Source organism: Ictalurus furcatus, chromosome 29 (genome assembly GCF_023375685.1).
Source record: "Ictalurus furcatus strain D&B chromosome 29, Billie_1.0, whole genome shotgun sequence".
NCBI classification, from domain to species: Eukaryota; Metazoa; Chordata; class Actinopteri; order Siluriformes; family Ictaluridae; genus Ictalurus; species Ictalurus furcatus.
The window spans coordinates 7,901,301-7,926,382 of record NC_071283.1 but is presented as its reverse complement, the minus strand read 5'-3'; the positions used below and the strand labels follow the sequence as shown (position 1 = coordinate 7,926,382).

The window sequence follows — 25,082 nt, the reverse complement described above, 5'->3', positions numbered from 1 at the left end:
AATTGATTTTTAGGAAGAATTTAAACAAACAAAACAAATAAAATGTTAACTCAATATTTAATTAAATACCTATGGCCTTTAATACATTTAAAGAAAAGGTTATTGAGTATTATCAAGGAATAAATGAATAAACAAATTAACTAACAGAACAAAATGTATTATAATGACAATGAATATTTTAAAAACTATCTAATAAATAAATAAATAAATAAATGTTGATTAACTTTTGAATGAAATATGAATTAGTTATGCACTATGATGAATTAAAAGGAAAAAAAACTTTGAATTTAATGACTAGATAAATAAATAAATAATACATGCTTTAAAAATATGAATACATTACAGGGACAATGGATATTTGTTTAAACAACTAACAAGCAACCATTTTTCATATTTAAAAAAATATATTAATATATTACTATGAACAATAAATATTTGAATACATTTGTAAGTAAATAATTCAAACTTTGTTCTTTTCAAATAAAAGTCAGAACTGAATAAAACTGTTAAATGTATTAAAGTGTCAATTTAGTGTCGTGTTGCGCGCGCGCCACCATGCGGTAATCTCCACAAACTACACATTCTCTTCTCCATTCATATTACATTCAGCATGCAGCTCGTGATAATGGCGTCCCATAGAGAACTCCAGTTCCCATGATTCTGCGGGGCTGCCCAGCGCTGCAAGCTGCATGCACGCTGTTGCACAGCTCCTCCGTTAAAGCACCTCGCAAGCGCGTGCAGTTAGCTGTGTTTGCTACGTGAGCAGTACCATGGCAGAGCCGGTGGCCGCGATGTGTGAGCAGCTCATTAAGGCTGTGACCGTTATAATGGACGCGGAATCCAATCAGCGGTACCGCCTGGAGGCTCTGAAGGTACCGGGGCTGGAGGAGAAGCGATTAGCTACACGGCTAACAGGGTCTAGCTAACCGGCGAGCGGAGGGCTGCTGAGCTGCTGCCCGGCTAAAGCTAACGTTTTTACAGAAACCTTTACGCGCTCCAGAGTGCGCATTAAAACATAGTTTGCTTAATAAAAGAAATAAACTTTTTATAGTTAGCTTTTTAGCTAAGTGTATTACAGTGTTAGCCGACCTAGCTATTGTCATTTGTGCAGCTAATTAATCGGTTATGTGAATTTTGGAAGCTAAAGACACATCTGCCTGTGGCTGCGTCATAAATGGCTTGTTTTCCCCTCATCCAGTGCACTAACTAGTGAGTGTGAAAGCTAATGTATGCACCCTATATAGTGTACCTTGTGTGTAATATGAAGCCATTTGGGATGCAGTCAGTATCTCGCCTGCTCATTGACACGAACCGTTCATGTTGCTAATGTACAGGTGTTACGGTTTGAAATTTCCACGGTATGATAACCTAGTGTAAAAATATCACGGTTTCACGGTATTAAACGACCATTTTCAAAACATAAGTCGGTGGTGAAAAGTAAAATGGATTTTTATTAGGAAATATTTGTGCAAAACTTGTTTGTAGAACAGGACATGCTGGAGGAAAAGCGATAAAATCCCATAATTAGGGCAGTGGTGGCTTGACGGTTAAGGCTCTGGGTTACTGATCGGAAGGTCGGGGGTTCAAGCCCCAGCACTGCCAAATTGCCACTGTTGGGCCCTTGAGCAAGGCCCTTAACCCTCTCTGCTCCAGGGGCGCTGTATCATGGGTGACCCTGCGCTCTGACCCCAACTTCCTGACATGCTGGGGTATGCGAAGAAAATAATTTCACTGTGCATATGTATATGTGATCAATAAAGACTCATTATCATTAATTATTCTTCTTTCTTAGGAGGCTATGTTGAGTGGCTTTTCGGTAAAATCTCATTGTCAGTGTTTGTCATGTTGTTATTATAAAAGGGATGAGAACCAGTACTTGAATGGGATACTAATAATTAATCTTCTGTTTCAGTTTTGTGAGGAATTCAAAGAAAAATGCCCGTATTGTATACAGTGTGGCCTTCAGTTAGCAGATAAATCCCAGACAGCGGTGGTGAGACATTTTGGTCTACAAATACTGGAGCATGTTATAAAGTAAGTACGACTTTAAATATAAACCGTAGAAGGGAATATTTCTGTATAGGATATACACCGATGGGCCGTATGTTGTGTAACCAGGTTTCAGTGGAACAACATGCCGCAGCATGAGAAAGTCCATTTGAAAGACTGCACCATGGAGATGTTGACCAATGTGAGTACTGAACAGAGTTTACAGGTCTCAGCAAAATTTTCCATCCCAACTATAACTAAAACAAATGCACAAAAAGACCTGAGGAAAATAAAAACTAGAACAATCTGGCAACCTTGACGTGAGACGGCTCTTTGAGTTCCCGTCACTAGTAAAAGTGCGTGATACATACATGATGTCTTTATGTATTTCGTTAGGGAACGTATCCCATCTTGGAGGAGGAGAGTCATATTAAAGACGCTCTGTCACGCATCGTTGTGGAGATGATCAAGAGGGAGTGGCCTCAACAGTGGCCAGATATGCTGAAAGAGATGGAAACGCTCACTACATTTGGGGTATTGTGATTTATGCTTGGGTATTGCCTGAATGCTCACTGCACCGCTCTAACTTCAGGCGTTCTTCAAAATGTTGGCATTTCCGTTTCCTTGAAAACATGTAAAGTCGATGGAGCATCTTTCCTGCTCTTTAACAACACGTACCTTTCCTGCTCTTTTACAACGCGTACCTTTCCTGCTCTTTACCTTGTCTTGTTCAGGACACGCAGACGGAGCTGGTGATGCTGATTCTGTTGCGTCTGGCCGAGGATGTGATTACGTTCCAGACTCTTCCCCAGCAGCGCCGGAGAGACATCCAACACACACTAACGCAGAACATGGACAGCATCTTCAACTTCCTCCTGACCATCCTGCAGCAGCATGTCGATGAGTACAGGAAACTGGTAGGATGTTCTAGTAGGTTTGATATTGTTGCACTAAAGGGATCACCAAAAAGCTGTTCTAGATGTATAGGTCGAAGTTCAGAACCATTTTTTTTTTTTTTTTAAAGGACACTGTTGCTTCGATTGTGTGTGTCCATGTGTAACACAGCAGTTTGTGTTTCTAGGCAGAATTTCCGGTTGCTAGTAGAGGTCTATAATGGGTTTTTGTGAAGTTGGGCCGGTATCTGTCCATAACCGATTAATCAACCGATAGTTTTTAAAAATTATACGGAATGAAAACATAACACTCAAAGTAAAACAATGCTGAACTTTATTACAAAAATAAACTGTATCATGAAAATGTACTTTTTTTTTCTTTCATTTTTTTTAATGAAATAAATATAGAAATATTCATATACATTACTGGTCAAAAGTTTGTGGACACTTGACTGAAATGTTTCTCATGATCTTAAAAGCCTTTTGATCTGAAGGTGTATGATTTAATGTTTGGAATCAGTGTTGTAGACAAAAATGTAATCATGCCGTTGTATTCATTTCTTTCGTTAGAAAATTAACATTTTATTAACAAACATTATTTTTTTAAACGTACGACTCGGAGCGAAATATTCTGAAAAGCATCCAATAAGTGTCCAGTGTAAGTGTGAACTCCCTTAATACTGTTTAAAAATTATCTCAGGTAAATTCCTCAAGAAATCGGTTGAGAAAATGCCAAGAATACATTTCTGAAAATTCTAGTGAAAAAGTGTGTCTACTTTGAAGATGCTAAAATATTCAATTATTTTCATTTATTTTGGATTTTTTTTTATCACAACATAATTCCCATAGTTCCGCTTGTTACTCCAGAGTTTTGATGACTTTATTATTATTCTAAAAGAAATAAAATAAAGAATGAGTGTGTCTAAATGTTTGACTGGTAGTGCATATTAAATATTAATAAATATTAAATTAAGTAAAAGATATACATTCAAAATGTAACACTCCAAATAACAAATAAAATTGATGCCTCCAAAATGAATTTAAAAACAACTTCAGATAACACAACAAAGTTTGTCAGCGATAGCGCCCTCATCCGGGACAAACGAGTGGTGTGGATTTTTGCAGATTAATCTGCAAAACTCATCAATCGGTCAGTCTCGAGTTGCTAGGCATAATACGTGCGCAGGAACGAACTTGTCTCTTCAACGTTCCACAACACACCTGATCTCGTCGTTAATGGATTTCATAAAACGTTTTAGACTTCTGTGCTACGTCTAGTAGAAGTTAGACTCCACTAGTTTTTTGTTCATCATATTTGAATTGTCTCTCTTTTTTTTTTTTTGCTTTTGTTTTCCAGAAAATAATCCCAGGACAAGAGTTAAAGGTGAGGCTCAGACTGTGAGGTCACTGATTTTTGTTTTTGAATTACAGACGAATAATGCACTTTGGCATGGCATCAAACTATTTAATAATGCGTTCCTTTACTTTTATTAGGCCAAAGCACATTGTCGAGTTGGCATGACCACCTTAAACACTCTGGCCGGCTACATAGACTGGGTCGCGCTGGTTCACATCACCAACAACAGCTGCCATTTACTGGAGATCCTGTGCTTACTCCTGAGCGAGCCAGAGCTTCAGCTGGAGGCTGCTGAGTGTCTGCTCATTGCAATCAGCAGGAAAGTGAGTGGCTCTTTCATTTCCTCAGTGCCACTGTTTGTATGCTTTAGCCTGTAAATATTTCATGCAGAAATACCATACATTTTAGTATACACTTGCAGACCAATGTTTAATAGGAGCACCTGTACATCTGCTTATCTTTCATCAGCACGATGCGTAAAACAGGTCAAGAGCTTCAGTTAATGTTCAAACAGTGAGGTCAGAGGAGATCAGCCAGACGGTTTCGAGCTGACAGGAAGGCTACAGTAACTTAAATAAGCACTCTTTACAACCACAGTGCGCAGAAAACGAACGATCTCAGCATGCACAAACTTTCAATCCTAACAGCATGTCTGCGGGTCCTTAAAAAGTCTTAAAATGTCTTAAATTCCTTAATGTAAAAATAAGCCTTCAATTAGCATTAAATTGTCTTAAATTCATGTTTCAAAGGTCTTAAAAATGCAACCGAACCGACACCATAAAGAAGATTTCGATGTTATTTTGGCTGGGTGCTGTTTGAGATGGTAAAGCCGTGGGACCATGTTGCACTCGGAGTGTGTATGTGGTCACTCACTGGTGTTTTAGAGCGGCTCGGTTCACGGTAAACGCCACTCCACACCAACTTCATCGCTCTGTGCTGTGAGTTTGAGTGGCTTATAACCTGCATTAGACACAACTCGCGCCAGATTCACTTTGGTTTTATGTTAGCGTAATCTCAAACATTTCTGTGGACAGAGGTTTACAGCATTTCACCTGACTGACAATGAGAAGTGAATTTTAAAAAACTATAAGGAGGTCTTCCTGCGGTTTTCCTCCAAAATAAAAGCCACAAGGTCTAACGCATTAAAGTGAAATATATCAGAAATATATTACTATTGTTATATTACTATTTGTACCCCAAGTAAAAAAATATTATTATTAACTATTCTTCAGTGCAGTAGTAAAATTACAAAATAGCAAAGGTTTTTTAATATATATTTTACAAAAATTTCTGTACATTTATAACACTACTTGTTACATTACCTTGGAATTAAATAACAAAAGACTAGTGAACACTGCTGTGAGGGGGTTTCTAATACACATGTGACGAGTGATGGTAAATTCAACATCTTTTTCTCCTTTGATTGCCGAAAACAGAGTCTCTATAAGAACGTAATCCATTATAGCTGCTGTATCGTGTAGCATGATTGAAGTGACGTGCAGGTGTTAAACATTTTTGGAAATGTCTTGAATATGGTATTAAAAGGTATTAAATTTGAAGTGCTGATACCTGTAGATACCCTGCCGAAGGTGGATGGGCTAAAACAGCAGAAGACAATCAATGTGGTTCACTCCTTTCTGCCAAGAACAGGAATCTGAGGCTACAGTGGGCACGGACTCAGCGAAACTGGACAGATGGAATAAACATTGGCTGTTATTTTCCCCCAGTCTTTAACTGCCTAGAGTGGGTGAGCCTTTCCCACTGTAGCCTCGGCTTTTTGGCTGATTTAGATAAGTTCGTGAAAGTACAGGTGTTCCTAAATAAGCTATTGATTATAATATACATTACAGTCAACATGTTTTAGATCTGATTGGGGCTTGAGTAAAGATCTAGTGGTTTTGATTTTCTCTTTCTCTGCCTGCAAGTACAGATATTTTCTTGCGGTTTATGTTGCTTAAGATGGTATATTGCTTTCAAAGTCATTTAATATCAACAGAATTTTATTTGCTTGTATGCATTTTTTACATTTTTTTTTTAATTTGTCCTTTTTTTAATCTAACCGAGACAATTGTAAGCATTATATTATTTATAGTGTGTATATATATACAGTGCTGCGCAAAAGTTTTAGGCACCCTATTTTTTATTTTATTTTTTAGTACAAAATTTGTTACAGATTTTTATTTCATGACTTCTACATTATACAGCACAGAATTAAATGTTACAGAAAAATGTTTGTATATCATTAAAGAAAGCAGCGTATTATGTAAGAGACACTTTTCTGACAAAAACACAATGAAGGCCGCTGGATTATGCTGCAAAAATAAGAAGAAAGTGCGACAGTCAAAGTCTCCAGAAGAACCGTGTCTGGTTCTGCAAAATACTCAATAAAACATACAGCTCATTTCCTTATAAAACTGAACTAATTCTACCTGAGACTACTAATACATTTTTTTTTTTTTTAAAGCAAATGGTCGTCACACCAAATATCGACTTTGTTCATTTATTACTGTTTACTGCTCTTTATAGTATTTTTTAAATTTTTAATTTAGTTTAGTTTGAAGGCATCTTTGCTGTACGGCATTTCTTTGCATGTGCTTAAGACTATTGCACAGTACTGTATGTGTATTGATATATGGAATTCTAAATGTAAGAAATAAACAAATCAAAAGCATGGGTAAAGTATTGCACATTATTACACGTTTCATGTATGTTGTGTCCTTCTTGCCCCCCTGTACAGGGGAAACTGGAAGACAGGAAGCCACTCATGGTGCTCTTTGATGACGTGGCCATGCACTACATTCTGTCAGCTGCACAGTAAGTCTTAACTGCTTTTTGTAATGTGCTTTTAATTTAAGCCTTTAATCATGACAGAAGGCATGGGAGATCTAAAATAAAATGGTCTTTTGTCATTTTCACTGAAGATCAGTAGAAGTGGGGCTCAGCGAGATGAGCTACACCTTCCTGAAGAGGTTATGTCAGGTGCTGTGTGCTCTAGGCAGTCAGCTCTGTGCCTTAGTGGTAAGGGTGTTCTTCGTATGGCATTTTATATCTTTGTGTGTGTGTGTCTATATATATATATATATATATATATATATATATATATATATATATATATATAAAATAATGATTCCATGGGAACTGACGGTCACGTGTTTGTGTTAGGGTTCGCCTGCGGAAGTGGAGGTTCCTGCTAACTTGAGTAAATACATGGAAGCGTTCCTTGCCTTCACTACTCACCCCAGTCAGGTAAAATGTTAAGATGGCTGCTGTAAAAGAATATGCTTTTCAGCTGCGAAATGAAATGACTCAATCTAATGATGTTGTGCAGTTTCTTAGATCTTGCACTCAGACCACCTGGGGAAGCATGTTCAGACATGAGGTTTTATCTAAGGAGCCTGTTATTATCCAGATGGCTGTTAAATATTTAAAAGCAGCCATGACCAACCTTGTGAAGGTGAGTGAAAAATCATTCATTTCCCTGCCATTTCCAAGAGGTTTCTGCTGCTGTACCGATTATTTTTTTTTTTCCCCCTTTCCAGTCAGGATTCCCATCGAAGAACGACAGCCCGGCTTGTGAGTATGCCCGCGTGGACTTCGACAGCGACGAGGACTTCAATGCTTTCTTTCATTGTAAGCAGATTGCTCGTTAACTGTCGGGATTGTTCTGTGCCCTTTTCATGATGTTAATAGTTTTTCTTTGACAGCTTTTCGGGCCCAGCAGGGTGACGTTATTCGTCATTCTTGTAAGATTGCTCCTCTTGAAGCCTTCCAGATTGCTGGGGAATGGTTACAATATCAGATCAACTCGCCCCTCAACGCTGGAAATGCTCTATGTGAGTTTAAACTTTGACCATTGTGGACATTTTATGTCAAACCCTGTCCACTTTGTAACTGCTATGTCCATTGAGCTTTTGATGTTTTTCAGTGACTTCTATGAAGGTATATTTGTCATGTGAAAGTCATAATCTGTTTCGGTATGCATTTCAGAGAAGTAGAGACAAGATGGTCGCTAATAGGCATTTACAGGTTTCATCTATAACATCAAGACCTGTCAGTGTAGTAATGTGAAACGCATAAAGACTGGCATGAAGGAGTCGAAAATCCAGTGTCAGTCAGTGCAGATGACATGGGAATAAAAAAAAAAATTGTGTGATTTTATGAATTATAAGGATAAAATGCAGGTTTTAGATTCTAAAACCTTGTAAATGTCAGCCATGTGTAGTTCCAGTTGCTAAATGATTGGTCAAGCTGTGTTTAGGGGAGGGGCTTTTGTGAAAATTCAGCTGAATGTAAGTCAGATGGGAATAAGAACTTTTTGGTCTCAATTTGGGTCAAAAGGCCGTTGAAACGCAATTAGGCGAAGTCAGCTTTTTTTTTTCGAAATGAAAGTTTACCACCTTAAATTGACCACATGAAATGTGTCGCAGTAATTTGGAAAGTTTCCGCACTGAGCAAGCTAGCACGTTTCTGAGAAATCGACTAAATCTGGAAGACAAGTTTGCTGTTCTTGGGGTCAGGTTTTTATTAAAGTCTTCTCTTAAATGATTTTAACCAGCAAATGTTGTTGTTTTTCAGCAAGCTTATTCTAGTCCATTACATATTTAGGAAGAAATCGTGCATTACACAAATAGTTTGAACTGAGAGAATATACAGAGACAATAATCCCTGATCTGGTCTTTTCTAAAGCTAAAACAGGAGAAGGGATGTGCTCAACGTTCTCGCCCGCAGCTGTGCAGTGGGAAGCCATGACGTTTTTAACAGAAAGTGTGTTGGGACAGATTTTTAAAGTCTTGGAGAAAGAGGTATAACCCACCAATCTCCCATTAATGAACACACCATCATACAATTTTCTACTTGCCATCATTGTACAGCACTCTACTGTTGTGAATGTAATTTGTATTATGGAATAATTGACTTATTCTGTGGTGGTTTGTGAAGTGAAGCACATGTTAACGCCATGCTCTTGTTCTTTTTCCTGCTTATCCTACTGATTAGAAGCTGCCTGTTGACCAAGGCATGGAGCTGCTGCATGCTGTAGTGAACTATGAGACACGGGATCCCGTCATCCTGTCCTGCATCCTCACCAATCTCACCACCCTCTTCCCCTTTGTCCTGCATCGCCCAGAAGTTCTACCTCAAGTGTTCTTTAAGGTAAGATATATTCCCTATACTTCACTACTTCTACTGTAACACATACTCATTAGCACTGCACACGGGTATATCGATGACCGTCAAAGTATATTTCATCCTGTTAAAGTTTGCAGCTTTAATTGAATGTATTTTTCTTTTTTGTGTTTCTTAAAGCTATTTCCTGCTATCACATTTGAAGTGGTTGAAGAAAGCAAGGTATGAGTTCATGTAAATGTGTAAAGGATTTTTTTTTCTCTTTTTTTTTTCTTTCTCTTTCATGTTGAGTTTGCTTCAGTGAATTTTTTTTTTTAATCAAAGCAGTACATATGTATTACTTACTGGCCAATATCAAAATTCATATCACAATATTTGCTTAACATTTTATCATAGTTCATAATATCATGATACTGTATTTAAAACCGATACAGAAAGTATATTTCATAATGTAATCATTTCGAAGACAGTTGCTCATCTAAACAGAACACAAGACTAGTGATGGGATTCTGAAGTGAACATGATATATGTTGAATATCATGATATCTTGTATTTGAGCACATACTTGTTCATAACACAGATTTTGGGAAGCGCTGTATCGTCGCTAGGGGTGTGTGTAGGATTTGAGGGCGTCGGGTATGTGCTTAACGACATGCCAAATTTTCAGGCTCCTCGAACCCGAGCAGTGAAGAACGTCAGAAGACATGCATGTTCCTCCATCATCAAGATGTGTCGCGATTATCCAGAGTTTATACTGGTAAGCAATGGCTCTCCAAGGAAAAGTGCTAGCTTCATATTCTTTAATATTCCACCATCACTGATCACAGACAGATGTGTTCTAAATCAATATGAAACCATAAAAACACCAATAAATGGAAAATGTATGATGTCACAGCATATTTTTTCATCTAGCCATGCTTTGACATGCTCTACACTCGAGTGAAGGAGCTGTTCACCAATGAGCTGCTGCTGACTCAGATGGAGAAGTGTGCACTCATGGAGGCGCTCGTGCTGATCAGCAACCAGTTTAAAGACTACAACAAGCAGAAGGCCTTCTTAGAGGAGCTCATGGCTCCTGTAACGGCACGCTGGCTTTCAGAGGAGATGCGCAGGTACAGGTCATATTGGAGATAATTATTATTAAAGGGTTTGAGTGTACTTTAATTCAGATAGGCAGTGGGCTTGGACTATAGTGTAATGTTAATTACAGGATTATGCTATGTGGATTTATTGTAATAAGCAGGGATGCAACTAACGAATATTTTCATAATCGATTACGTGGCCGATTATTTTATCGATTAATCGGATGGGGGGTGAATTTCAATACCGTTTTTCTATTCATTTATAACAAAATCCACAAACGGAGTGTTACAAATATAAACTTCGGACTACAACTTGTCATCATGTGAAAAAATATGTACACCCCATGGAAATGGTTGTTTTCTTTGACATATTTGTACAAGCAAACATTTGATCCTCCTTGAAACAGCGCCTATTAATAAAGTTGATACTCTATCAAATGACACACAAAATTGACATTTTGTAGTAATTGTCTCAATTTAAGTTAACAAAAAACAGACCAGACACATGGAAAAAGTAAGTACACCCCCTACATTTATCACTCCTTCAAATCCATTAAATTAGAATCAGGTGTTCAACATTGGGTGCCAGTGATTAGAACCTGCTTAGGGAGTGCAGGTGAAGAAGGACATCATACCAACTGTGAAGCACAGTGGTGGAAATGTTATGGTTTGGGGTTGCGTCACTGCCTCAGGGACTGGACAGCTTGCATTCATTGATTCAGCTATGAATTCTGCATCATATCAAAGTGCTTGAAGATAATTTGAGGCCATCTGTCTGAAAGTTGAAGTTGAACCAAAAATGGACCTTTTAACAGGCTAATGATCCTAATCACACTAGCAAATCCATCAAGGAATGGCTCAAAAAGAATAAATTGAAAGAATATTGCATGGAAGAGGGGTCAAAAATTCCAGCAAGCCGATGTCAGAGACTGGTGGACAATTATGCAAAACACCTACAAGACGTTATTTCTGCTGAAGGTGGCAATACTAGTTTCTGAGGCCAAGGGTGTACTTACCTTTTTCACAGAAGAATATCACATCTATTGATATTTCTGTTGAATAAATGATTGAAAATTCATTTTAATTTGGCATTAGTTCCTTCTTGTACTACCCACTGTATATCACCGCGTCCTTGTTACAAATAGATCGCTCCCATTATTATAAATGACAGAATTGACACTGCAATTTTGGATACAAACATTAGTTTGTGCTCGTGCCTCAATGTCGAGCTTCCGTGTTACACATGCTCTGCTTTGTAAAGCTTACAAGTTACAATCTTCTTCGGGACATTTAATGTTAATAAATAAATAAATTAATAATAAATAAATGCTCCCATGACTTGGAGATCGAAACATTTTATGCTGTCACTTGATTACACCTCCCTCTGATAAAAGATGTGTACCTCCAATCTGAACCAAAAAGTAACACTCCAAATAACAACTAAAAAAGAGAATGAATTGATCAAAACAATACTTCAAATAACACAACAAAATTTGTCAGTTTTTATCTTGCCTCTAGAGGCCGCTCTCGTGCTCTATAATGACGGTGGACGTTTCTCAGCCGCTCCCGCAACAGACGCAACTGGGAGAGACTATCGGTGTGGATTTTTGTAGATAACCGATAGTTCCAGTAATCAGTTTACAGTGCCGGTTAATCAGCAAAAATGATCAAACGGTTGATCTCTACTTAAAATCCATTATTAAAAATTTAAAAGAATATGGCACAACCTCTACTCCGTAGAGGAGGCCGTCCACCAAAAGTCAGAGACCAGTTAAAGAGGGGGTTAGTCAGAAAAGCGATTATACTTATCTAGTGACAACTTGATAATCTAAATTGACCTATAATTCAAATTTAGTTCCAGGTTGTAACGCTACAAAGGGAATGAATACTTGAGCAAGGCACTGCATTCTGAGTATTTTGAAGGCCAACAGTAACCAGTATTTTCCCTGAACTGACCCATCTTTTAAATATTATTTAAATAATATCATTAATAAGGATAACTTTATTAGTCAGGCAGTGTAATCAATTGAGAAAGCTATGTCTAGATCTGTTCATTCTAGTGACAAAGAAAATGACTAATTCTGTTTTTGTTTTTCTTTCTCATTTCAATGGCTCATAACTGCTCCTCTGTGCAGCGTATTGTCCGATCCAGCAAGCTTTATTACGTTTATTGGTGCTGATCAGGTCATCAATGAACACGGTGCCGAGGATCAGATGGGAATCAACAGGTCAAGGGTAAATTTGAGCTGTCCACATTATATCAGTATTATAATGTATTCTAGCTAGTAGGGGAGGGCAGTACGACACAAATATCATCTCGCAATACTTATATGATATGTATCATGATGTATAGGTTTCTGAAAATTCATACAAACATATTTGGAAAAAACAGTCACACATCACTACTAACCACTATACATTTTATTTTCAGATTTCAATTAGCTAGTTTACTCCTAAGTGAATAACTGATCATTTCATGTCTACTCTCAGATTAGTTTTTGTGTGTACACCATTCTGGGCATGGTGAAGCGAGCACGCTGGCCTGCTGATGTGGAGGAAGCCAAAGCCGGGGGTTTCATAGTGGGCTACTCTCCTGCTGGAGCGCCGATCTACAGAAACCCCTGCACAGAGCCTGTACTGGCCCTGCTTCCAAATCTGCTCACCCTCATCAGGTATGCTGTCTATCTGACATAAAGCTAATTTGGGCAGTTGCTCAGAAATGACTCTGCTGATAACAGTGAGTCCCGATTACGACCGTTTATAGGTATCCGGTACTAATTATGTCCAGATGATGCAGCCTAGAAAGACATATATTAGGGGTGCTTCTCATTTGTTTAATTGAAGATCCTTGCTTTCTTTCCTTGGCAAGCAAGGAAATAACCAACAAAATGAAGGACGGAGATAAGGAAGACTGCAAAAGAAACATTTACCAAATGAAACGTTTTACTTCTTGAAGTGTCACTTTAAACTTACGTTATGTATTGATGATCGATGCTGGCTTGTACATTAACCTGGATTGTACTACAGTGCTGTTGAATGCTTGGCTCTAATTGTTCAGAAGGTATTGATTCGTTTTCTGTAACCGCAGCACAGACGGTAGTTTTGGATGCAAGGTTTCTATTGTTTCTATAGTAACAACTTGCACAAGAATCTGTGTGTTAGATGTTTAATTAGCATTTCTTGGAAGGAGTCTCCAGTGCTGATTCTTTTGTAAGAGTCAGAGGTGTAAGTTCTGAGTAAGTTTTCCAAAGTCTGGAAATGGGACTACGGCATTAAACAGAGAAAACATATGTGTTCTTTATTGAATTAAACATTTTCAATCACTGCCAAATCTCTGTGGCCGTGGTATAAAGCACTTTAATCCACACGCTACTTAAACAGACTAATCATCTTCAAGGTGATTACAGTAACTCCACTTTGCATCAGGTCACATCACATCACCCCATCATTGATTATTTCCTTTCACAGCATGTCCTCTCTGTTATTGCTTCCTTATTACCAATTAAAATATTGCCTATATACATTACATGCTATTAATTTGATACAAGATTCTTTCTTTGACTTTGATGTCTCATGTAGTTGACTTTGATAGAAGTGTGTTTATTTTATTTTTTTTGGACTTTTTAAAAAATATATTTTATTTATTTATTTTTAGGATGTTTGGATAACTTATGGCGTAGGCTTTAATCAAATGCTACAATAATAGTTTGCATGTAGGAAGCATCTCTGCATTTGTAGTGCCTGCATTTTTATAGCCTAAAGCATGTTCTGATTTCTGTTCATTTTCACTTCAGGACCCACAACAGCCTATTTCTACCAGAGAATCTATCTCTGCTAAGCGAGACCTTCACCCGGACGTACGATGTCATGGACGTGGAGAAGAATCTCATTTTAGGTACATGGTGAATGTCTTTGGCAATGTGGTGATGTATTTATAGATGTAGATGTGGATAAAATATCTTAAAACATATCTTCATAAAGGAATCTCCCAGCCGTTGTCGGACGTGTATGACTCTCCGGTGTATAAAAGTGCACTAGAGCGGATGCAAGGCTTCTTCTGCACACTCTATGACAACTGGTGAGAAAATCTGAACACACTCTCACTACACTGCAAACACGGTGTAGTTGTAATCACTCGTTGTAATGGCATTACATCACGAGAAGCTGGAGTAGATGAAAAAGATGGAGTAGTTTGCTACATAAAACTATTCAAGTGCCATTTTTGAATAGCACCATCTGCCTGGTTTTCATTGTTTGATACTATTGTCTTTTTCCCTTTTTTTTCCTTCAAAATAAAGCACAAAGTGACTTCTGGGCAAATTTTTCTTTAAATCTGAGCAGGATCTTTATTCTGCATGTGAGCACTGAATGGTTTCAAAAAAGGTAGCTGCAGCAGACTTTGTCCAAAAATGCTGACTACAACTTTTTAAGATTCCCTCGAGATAAAATCAGAGAGGAAGTAGACAGGGGGAATTTCAGGAAACCGTCACAGCTTCTCGTTAGTTCTTAAGTCTCATTATTTAATTTTTTCTCTCGCTCTCTTGCAGTTACCACGTGCTAGGACATGCTGGCCCTGCCTTGCTGCAGGACTTTTATACGATAGAGGGGTTGGAAGAACAGTTAGTGGGCTCTGCCCTCATCCACCTGGAGCATGTTCCTGACCATAGGCTTCGCCCTTTGCTTCATATCCTTTATCAAACCTTAAATGTCATTTAAGTGATCTACTGAACTATAGTGGAAGTCATGTTGCTGCATCATTTTGCGCTTGGACTAGAACTACATATCAAAATCAACATCTTAACCCTAGCGTTTCATTAACGTCAAACAGATATAATTCATCTACTGTATACTGTAAACAAATATATACAGGTGCATCTCAAAAAAGGCTTAGTGGTTAGCACGTTCGCCTCACACCTCCAGGGTCGGGGGTTCGATTCCCTGTGGTGCACACACAGGGGTTCGATGGCCCTGTGTGTGCGGAGTTTGCATGTTCTCCCCGTGCTGCGGGGGTTTCCTCCGGGTACTCCGGTTTCCTCCCCCAGTCCAAAGACATGCATGGTAGGCTGATTGGCATGTCCAAAGTGTCCGTAGTGTGTGAATGTGTATGTGATTGTGCCCTGCGATGGACTGGCACCCTGTCCAGGGTGTATCCCGCCTTGTGCCCCATGCTCCCTGGGATAGGCTCCAGGTTCCTCGTGACCCTGAAGGAAGGATAAGCGGTATAGAAGATGGATGGATCTCAAAAAATCGTGGAACATTAATTTTTTCTGTAATTGAATTCAAAAAGTGGAACTTTCACATATTCTAGATTAATCACACATAAAGTGAGATATTTCAAACCTTTTTTTTGTTTTAATCTTGATGATTACAGCCTACAGCTCACGGAAATCAAAAGTCCAGTATCACTTTATCACTGTGTGTGTGTGTGTGTGTGTGTGTGTGTATATATATATATATATATATATATATATATATATATATATATATATATAATATATATAATGTGTGTGTGTGTGTGTATATGTGTATATATATATATATATATATATATGTGTATATGTATATATGTATATGTGTGTATATATATATATATATATATATATATATATATATATATATATATATATATATATGTGTGTATATATATATACACACACACACATATATCATATATATGTATGTATATATATATATATATATATATATATATATATGTATATGTCATGTCAGTGGAAAGTTCAGGAATAAAAAAAAAAACTATATGGCTTCAATAAATAGCCAAAATATAGCTGTACAGATTTAAACATTGACTTGACTAAATATTTGAATAGTTGCATTATGTTCATTAAAAGACCTCTGTCGAGAAGGTCCTTAGTATTTATTTTACAGTTAATTATTTTTTTTAATATGATTATTGATTGATTGAATGATTACCGTATTTTTAGTTAAGGTTTTAGAACCCCACCTCTAATGAACCTTAAACTTGACTAAAACCAACTAATGTAAAATATTTATACTCTATATAAGATTTGTGTTTTTGTCCTGAGAATAATGATATTAAAAAAAAAAAAAAAAAAAACCCTAGTGAAAATGAATGATTTACATGCGTTGAGTTGTTTTTCAGTCTCATTTGCCTTAATGGAATGAGTGATCACGGGTGTTCATGAAACCGCTGGTCACGTCCTGTCCTCCAGAATATTACGAGAGTCTTCTCTGTCCGCTGCTCGGCCTTCTGTTTTCTCATCTGCTGCAGGTAAAACTTTAAGGTTCCTTTCCCCCCCCCCCCCCGAAAGACTGTGAATATATACTATGAAGGAAATACTATGGAAGTGTTGACCAGCAAGACTTTTACATTTATGCTGTAAATGGAGCTCACTGAAGTTCATACAGAAATGTTTGTAATCCTGGTAAAAAGCCACTGTTTATATGTGATCCTTCACAGAGACTGAACAATCGGTGGCAGATCATCAACCAGAGGACTAGCATGTGGTGAGTGATATCCATCATGCAGATCTGCCAACTTTTATGCGTTTTTGTGTAGGAGCTTCATGTGTTAACATCAGAGTATGCTGCTATGAGTTAGCATACAAAAAGTCTGCTTTTTTTTCTTCTTCCCCCTGTTTTTAAATTTTGTATATACAGTGAGGGAAAAAAGTATTTGATCCCGTGCTGATTTTGTACGTTTGCCCACTGACAAAGAAATGATCAGTCTATAATTTTAATGGTAGTTGTATTTGAACAGTGAGAGACAGAATAACAACAAAAAAATCCAGAAAAACGCATGTCAAAAATTTTATAAATTAATTTGCATTTTAATGAGGGAAAAAAGTATTTCACCCCCTCTCAATCAGAAAGATTTCTGGCTCCCAGGTGTCTTTTATACAGGTAACGAGCTGAGATTAGGAGCACACTCTTAAAGGGAGTGCTCCTAATATCAGTTTGTTACCTGTATAAAAGACACCTGTCCACAGAAGCAATCAATCAGTCATATTCCAAACTCTCCACCATGGCCAAGACCAAAGAGCTCTCCAAGGATGTCAGGGACAAGACTGTAGACCTACACAAGTCTGGAATGGGCTACAAGACCATTGCCAAGCAGCTTGGTGAGAAGGTGACAACAGTTGGTGCGATTATTCGCAAATGGAAGAAGCACAAAAGAACTGTCAATCTCCCTCGGCCTGGGGCTCCATGCAAGATCTCACCTCGTGGAGTTGCATTGATCATGAGAACAGTGAGGAATCAGCCCAGAACTACACGGGAGGATCTTGTCAATGATCTCAAGGCAGCTGGGACCATAGTCACCAAGAAAACAATTGGTAACACACTACGCCGTGAAGGACTGAAATCCTGCAGCGCGCGCAAGGTCCGCTGCTCAAGAAAACACATATACATGCCCGTCTGAAGTTTGCCAATGAACATCTGAATGATTCTGAGGACAACTGGGTGAAAGCGTTGAGGTCAGATGAGACCAAAATGGAGCTCTTTGGCATCAACTCAACTCGCCGTGTTTGGAGGAGGAGGAATGCTGCCTATGACCCCTGGAACACCATCCCCACCGTCAAACATGGAGGTGGAAACATTATGCTTTGGGGTTTTTTTTCTGCTAAGGGGACAGGACAACTTCACCGCATCAAAGGGACGATGGACGGGGCCATGTACCGTCAAATCTTGGGTGAAAACCTCCTTCCCTCAGACAGGGCATTGAAAATGGGTCGTGGATGGATATTCCAGCATGACAATGACCCAAAACACATGGCCAAGGCAACAAAGGAGTGGCTCAAGAAGAAGCACATTAAGGTCCTGGGGTGACCTAGGCAGTCTCCAGACCTTAATCCCATAGAAAATCTGTGGATGGAGCTGAAGGTTCGAGTTGCCAAACGTCAGCCTCGAAACCTTAATGATTTGGAGAAGATCTGCAAAGAGGAGTGGGACAAAATCCCTCCTGAGATGTGTGCAAACCTGGTGGCCAACTACAAGAAACGTCTGACCTCTGTGATTGCCAACAAGCGTTTTTAAACCAAGTACTAAGTCATGTTTTGCAGAGGGGTCAAATACTTATTTCCCTCATTAAAATGCAAATCAATTTATAACATTTTTGATGTGCGTTTTTCTGGATTTTTTTGTTGTTATTCTGTCTCTCACTGTTCAAATAAATCTACCATTAAAGTTATAGACTGATCATTTCTTTGTCAGTGGGTAAACATACAAAATCAGCAGGGGATCAAATACTTTTTTCCCTCACTGTATATAATGACAGACGAGTCAATCAGCACTTAAATCAGGAGTAACTCACAGCTGTGTAGGTGTTTTTTTTTTTTTTTTTTTTTTTACACCCTGCAAGCCCCGCCCACACCCCCCACCCAAACTCAAACTAGTAATGTTTTAGCTGGTGCTCTCATCTCAACTTGATTTTCCCAATGCACTGATTCTGAGTTCTCTCTTTCTGTCAACATATGTACACACACTCCACCCAACTTACAAGTGCTTATATTGTGAAAAAACTATATCAAAAATGTACTGTGTTTTAACCCCCCCTCAGCTACACATTATCCCTCTCAGGCATGGCAGGTCTGTATCTTGGGTCTTTTCTTAGGTATTTTCCATGTATGTATATTTCCATTCTTGTATTATAATACTTTTTATTTATTTATTTATTTATTATCAGTGGGCCGGATGATGACGAGGCATATGAGGAGAATCAGGTATCGCAAGAGATGCTGGAAGATCGGCTAGTGCGCTTGGCCACACGAGAGGTCATGGATCTCCTCTGTGAGTACCATATTTCTATAAACGCCTCTGTGTTTATACACCACAGCACACCTGTACAAAAAAATTTAGGGTTTTTGTATTTTGTTTTACACTTTTGTTTTGGCAGGCGCATCATACATATCAAGAAAGTTGCCTGAATCAGCAGCAAACAGAGAGGATGCAGATGGTAAGTTCATTTTAAAAACCCACGAATGAGTTTGAAACAGTTGTAATTATTATAAGTGACAGTTTCTATATTTAATAGTGAAGTAGTTAATTAGGAAGAATGGCAGTATGGTCTGCTTCCTCGAATCTATCATGTAGTCTTCATTTAGATTATAAAGCACTTGTATAATGCTGTTCTAAAATACAAGGATGCTTGGCAAGGTATGATGATGAAAAGTAATTAAAGCACAGATGTACAAATCACAAGCTCATGGACACATGTGTTATGAGTAGAGGCTATCCATTTTTTTGTGTGTGTGTGTCTGAAACAGTGCCCTACTCCTTATACTATACACATTTCATTATAGATGTACTGAATTGTCTGGTCACTAAGCTATGTTGTGGGTCTTGATGCTATTTCATTCCACAACGCTGTTGAATTCATGAACCTGATTGGTCAGACGGTCTTGATTTAATTTTCTGTAACGTCAGCTTAGACAGTAGTTCTGGCTGCAAGGCAATTCAGAGGTTTGTAATAATGCGCTCGTTCGAATAGATCATCATTTCTATAGTAAATATTTACACAGGGACTGGCATGGCGGATGCGCACCACAAACAGATATTTAAAAATGTGTAATCTTTTAACAGGAGTCTCCAGTGTTACTGCTTTGTAACGGGTAAAGCTGCAGCGTGAGGTTTTCTCAGAAGATTTCATTGTGTTTATTAATAATTTTAAAAAATGTAATGTAGAATTGTAAAAGATTTCTGTAGCGTATCAGTAAATTCACTTCGTCATGTCTCATCACACCACAACAGCAAGGTGTCTCGCAGGCCACATCAGACTGATTCATGGGGGTTTATTGAAGTGCGAAGAACAACCAAAATGCCAATATTGTAACACTCGCTTGACGGTAAAACATTAACGTCACGAGACAAAGCCTTTTATCAGGACAAACTTTGAAAGATTTGTTATGTAAAATGCACCCAGGAAAACTATTCCAATTTTTATCACAAGTAAATTTAAAGAATCTTTTATAGACTTATCATGTTGTATCAAAATGTCTGAGACACACATTTTTTATATATTATATTATATTATATTATTAAAACACATGAAAAAGAGAACGCCGAGCTGCAAAAGAAACAAAGAGGGGAGGAGGGAAATCTTTCAGACTGACCCCCTTCAGTGCCAGCACCAAGACAAAAGTCACAAAAGCAGAGTCCTTTCAGTCCTTTCAGGACCCTGGGGGTAAAAAGCCGAAGATTCAGAATTCAAGCCAGTAGTATTCTGTGCTTTTGTTTAATTATTGGCACTTTTATATTATTGTTTCTGAACAAAAACCTCAGATTGAAGAAAAGAAAAAGTTTTAAACATTCATTGTTCCCCAGTAGTAATTTTGTGCAAATTTCACGTTTGCTAATTCAGTTCGTTACAGTTATATTAGTAATTATTAATTTTTATTTTTATTTTTTTGCTTAAAGTCTGTCCTGGGTTTTAACATACACGTGACTAATTACAGGTGTGTCGAGCACAAATCACACAATCTTTAAGTGGTCATGAAAATGTATTCAGATTTAGCTTATTAATGATGCATTTACCTCATAAATCATGACACCCTGCTCTCCCCTACAAGAAAGTACACGCAAGTTCAAGGGCATGCTTTTAAATTTTGCAGTATCGCCCATCCTTACAGCTAAACCTAGCAGCGTTGCATTACGTGCGTTTGACATCATGTGCCATCGACTATTGAGCAGCTTGTACTTCCGATTAGTGAGAACACGCTAGTGTTCCATTTGAGAGGACACTAAACGTCTAAAATTCACACAGTAGACTGTAGAGTACACAGTGTAAGTGTGTAGTACATCATTTGGGACTCAACTTTGGTCTGTGTCTGTATTTTCGGAACAGAAGTAATGCAATGAGTAAATATGCCCCATACCTCGATAATGAGATTCGTTGACAACGATTTTCCTAATCAATTATTATCGATTTTAAGGATTAGTTGCTGCAGCTCTAGAATGTTTGATTAATTACACCACCATGTTATTGATTATTTTGCTACAACATTATATTCCTAACAGAGTAGGTTTCTACAAATACTTCTCCATTACGGCCATTAGTATGCACTAGCTTTGTTACATTAAATTAAATGTTACCACTCTGTATTAAAGCACATAACTAACTGGCTATACATTTAGGTCGACGTTGTTACCTGCTATTATTAGATCGCTTACTGTAACTAGTCTTAAGTTCCTTGCTAGCATTAGAGTAGTATCAGGAAACCCATGAAGAATAAGTGTAATGTTTTCTGAGTTGTGTTACAGGCATGAGTATTCTAGTAGCTGTATTTATTTGAAATATACTGCAGCTGATTCAGAACTGTAGAGCTGCGTCCATTGGGGCTAGAGGAAAAAATGAAAAGGATGCTTGAGGTCACAACCCAATTTATTTATTTATTTTTTATAGGGGATGAGGAAATGATGGCAACCGATTCTTCTCAGCTAAATGCATCGCAGTCTTCAGATGAGCTCACCGAACTGGGCAAGTGTCTCCTTAAACATGAGGTAAATTTCATCTAACAGTTTTACTTTTATGTTCATTTATATTCTAACTTGTTTTACTTTGATTTCAAGTTAAACTTTCATTTGTTTGAACAATTAATCAATAATCAATATTTTTTGCATGGCCTCTGGGTTCTGTGACTGTAAGGGAGACCTATAAGCTAGAAAAACTGGTGAAACCTGGTGATATTTGAGTTGAGTTTTGTGGTGCCAGCAAGCACCTGCATGTTCCCTTCAAGTTTATCCTGTTTTGTACAGTTCAACTTCTTCTCTGTTCTGTCTTCTTTATTCTACCGTCAGGACATCTACATGAATCTGCTGGCTCTCTCGTTTAACTCTCTGTCATGGAGGGACACCGGTAACTGTCAGCGTGCCGCTACCCTGATCTGCTGGACTTTGCTAAGACAGGTACCAAAAAAGGCCATAACTTCACCTCGCACACCCGATTTAAGAAAATACATGTGATTTTGTTGCTGCTTTTCACAGGTGGTAGGTGCAAATTTGCTGCCAGATGCGGTGACGTGGCTGTTCACCAGAGTGCTGAGTGGTCTGCAGATGCATGGCCAGCATGACGGCTGCAACGCAGTACTGACGCAGCTCGCCCTGCTCATCTATGATGCCCTGGTATGTTTCACTTTTGGAACATAGGGCTACAGATAATCAGCCTCTTTTGAAATTAAATGCTAACACAGATAGATATGTTATGGGAAACCCCCTGTTAAAAGGTTTTCTTATTTGTATTTACGTTGTAGGGAAAAATCAAGAAAAGCCAGTCCTGCAGATTTGAGCAATTTCATGGAGGAATGTTTTCTGATATAATGAAAGCTAGTGGGAAATGCATTCATTACATAAGTGATCAGATAATGATCAGATCACTACCGGTCAAAAGTTTAGACACACTCATTCTTTATTTTTATTTTTACCCCACATTTTAGAATAATAATAAAGTCATCAAAACTCTGGAGTAACACAAATGGAACTATGGGAATTATGTTGTGATAAAAAAAATCCTAAATAAATCAAAAATAATTTAATATTTTAGCATCTTCAAAGTAGACACGCTTTTTGCCTAGAATTTCCAGAAATGTATTCTGGGCAGAAATGTATTTCCCTGACATGCTTTTTGAACAGTATTAAAGGAGTTCCCACCTACGCTGGACACTTATTGGCTGCTTTTCGGAATATTTCGCTCTGAGTCGTCCATTTAAAAAAAAATATATGAGTGAAAGAAATGAATGTTGGCACGATTATATTTTTGTCTTCAACACTGATTTCAAACATTTAATCATACACCTTCAGATCAAAAGGGTTTTAAGATCATGAGATACATTTCAGTCAAGTGTCCAAAAACTTTTCACCTGTAGTGTAGTGTAGTGTAGTTGATGATGGTGTTTTAATTGGTGTTAAATGTACCAGATTCGCAAGTCGCATGTAACCAGGACATCCTATAAAATAAAGGAAAACTGTAACTTCAGTCACAAGAAGTGTAAAAGCAGTACGGAACCTTTTCCACTAAATGATCTTGAACACTGTTTCTCTCTCTACAGCGGCCTCAATATGCGGAGCTGCGTTCCATCATGAACCAGATCCCCAACGTCCAACCTGACATGCTAGAGCAGTTCGACCAGAAAACCATCAACCCTGCATCGCAGAAAGTTGGCGAAAAGAAGAGAAAAGACCAGTTTAAGAAGCTCATTGCAGGAGCTGTAGGGGTAAGACACACACCACCCACAAAGGGGAGCCACTTCCTTTATATTCTCTATTGATTGACGTCCAGGCTCCACTGATTTCTATTGCGTATATGGAAATGACTGTTTTGTTTGAGCCGACGTGTGTGGAGGCTTCTAAAGAACGAGCGCCGCAGTTGTGTAATGAAAAGAGTGCTAGCTAAACGCCCAGTCATGGAGAGTGATTTATTTCCTCTTTCATCTCTGAGTATCTGATCACATTTTTGCAATATCTTTCATTTATTTATTTATTTATTCTTTCCTCCCCTTAACTTTTAAGTCAGGTTTTCTTATTAGTCGTAATGATCAAGACTCAGACTTTCCTTCCCTGCCCCCCCTCCTCCCCGCATACTGATGCTCGACTCTCTTCCCCTCAACAGAAACCTCTTGGTCAGCAGTTTAAGAAGGAGGTCCACATCCGAAACCTTCCCTCGCTCTTTAAGAAGGTGAAGCCTAGCAAAGACGTTGTGACTGACAGCGAGAATGCTGGATTGATCTCACTCTTTTCTCCTGAACATGATCATTAGGCTTTTTATTTTTATTTTTTTTAAATGAACAACTTATTACATCCTGCCTAACAAGCTGGGTGTTTTTTTAAATTAGATTACTATTTTATGTTGAATCACATGCGAGTTAAAGGGAGATTTGAAGGGATGTAGGGAAAAAAAGGAAATGACGACAAATCCTTTCACAAAGGATCGTAAAGCAGATATTCAGTGTTCTCTCCAATATAAACTGATGACATGGACATTTCAAGAGCTACATTCCATCATGTTCGTTCACTTAGTCAATGCTTTTTTTTTTAAACAACTTTAGTGAAACACTAATTTCAGTGAATTATGTACAGGAGACAGTATGTAAAAAGTGTTGTTTGTTTCTATTTTGATGTTCTTAATAAATGTAGATTTGAAAGTCCACTAAGTGTAGTGCAGATTCTGAATGTTTTACTTTACTTAATGCTTTACCTTACACACTTATAACATTAACTGAGCTTTATGAGATCACATGATACAGTTCTTTTATATACAACACACTTGAGTAGCAGCTAGGCTACTCGCGATCCTCTGAGGCATTTCTACAATACACGTTATGTATCACACATGTACAAGTGTTAGTAATAAAGTGGACATTGAATATACACTCACTGTCCACTTTATTAGGAACACTTGTACACAACTGCACTTTTCTAATCAGCCAATCATCTGGCAGCAGCACCACAATGCAACAGAATCCTGCATCAAATGAAGAAACAGTGCGATCTCTGTGGCTTTAATCGTGGCATGGATGTTAGTAGAGATGGTGAAATGAAGCTTTGTGAAGCATCAAGGCTTTCCCCCTTAACTGTATCATGAAATGGTTCTTTACTCAAAGCTATTCAACACAGTTCACAACAATAACATCTTGTAGCCCAAAGGTTGAAAAGCTGCCTCTGTGT

General features: G+C 38.1%; 1 protein-coding gene across 2 annotated transcripts; it reads left to right on the top strand.

Annotated features, from left to right (window-relative positions):
* Positions 1-716: 716 nt before the first annotated feature.
* On the top strand, positions 717-24,563 carry LOC128604322 (exportin-5). 2 transcript variants are annotated; one of them, XM_053619381.1, is made up of 32 exons: positions 717-872; positions 1,913-2,034; positions 2,119-2,191; positions 2,386-2,523; positions 2,724-2,906; positions 4,240-4,266; positions 4,377-4,562; positions 6,977-7,053; positions 7,161-7,257; positions 7,402-7,485; positions 7,568-7,693; positions 7,779-7,869; positions 7,944-8,072; positions 8,926-9,041; positions 9,235-9,390; positions 9,544-9,585; positions 10,031-10,120; positions 10,276-10,475; positions 12,581-12,680; positions 12,936-13,117; positions 14,240-14,340; positions 14,427-14,523; positions 14,993-15,129; positions 16,601-16,698; positions 16,888-16,934; positions 19,111-19,214; positions 19,321-19,380; positions 21,826-21,923; positions 22,221-22,328; positions 22,407-22,544; positions 23,468-23,632; positions 24,028-24,563. In XM_053619381.1, exons 1-32 carry the CDS (start codon positions 771-773, stop codon positions 24,172-24,174), a joined length of 3,621 nt encoding a protein of 1,206 aa, XP_053475356.1. In that variant the 5' UTR covers positions 717-770; the 3' UTR covers positions 24,175-24,563. The 2 variants fall into 2 exon arrangements, with proteins under 2 accessions (XP_053475356.1, XP_053475355.1); XM_053619380.1 differs by lacking the exon at positions 717-872 and having other exon boundaries at positions 1,379-2,034.
* Positions 24,564-25,082: the final 519 nt, after the last annotated feature.

Coding starts and splice junctions, on each gene's coding strand:
- LOC128604322 (XM_053619380.1), top strand. CDS start 1,799: ATGTTGAGTGGCTTTTCGGTAAAATCTCATTGTCAGTGTTTGTCATGT. Junction 15,130..16,600: donor TAGGCTTCGCCCTTTGCTTC/ATATCCTTTATC, acceptor ATGAGTGATCAC/GGGTGTTCATGAAACCGCTG. Junction 23,633..24,027: donor TCATTGCAGGAGCTGTAGGG/GTAAGACACACA, acceptor TCCCCTCAACAG/AAACCTCTTGGTCAGCAGTT.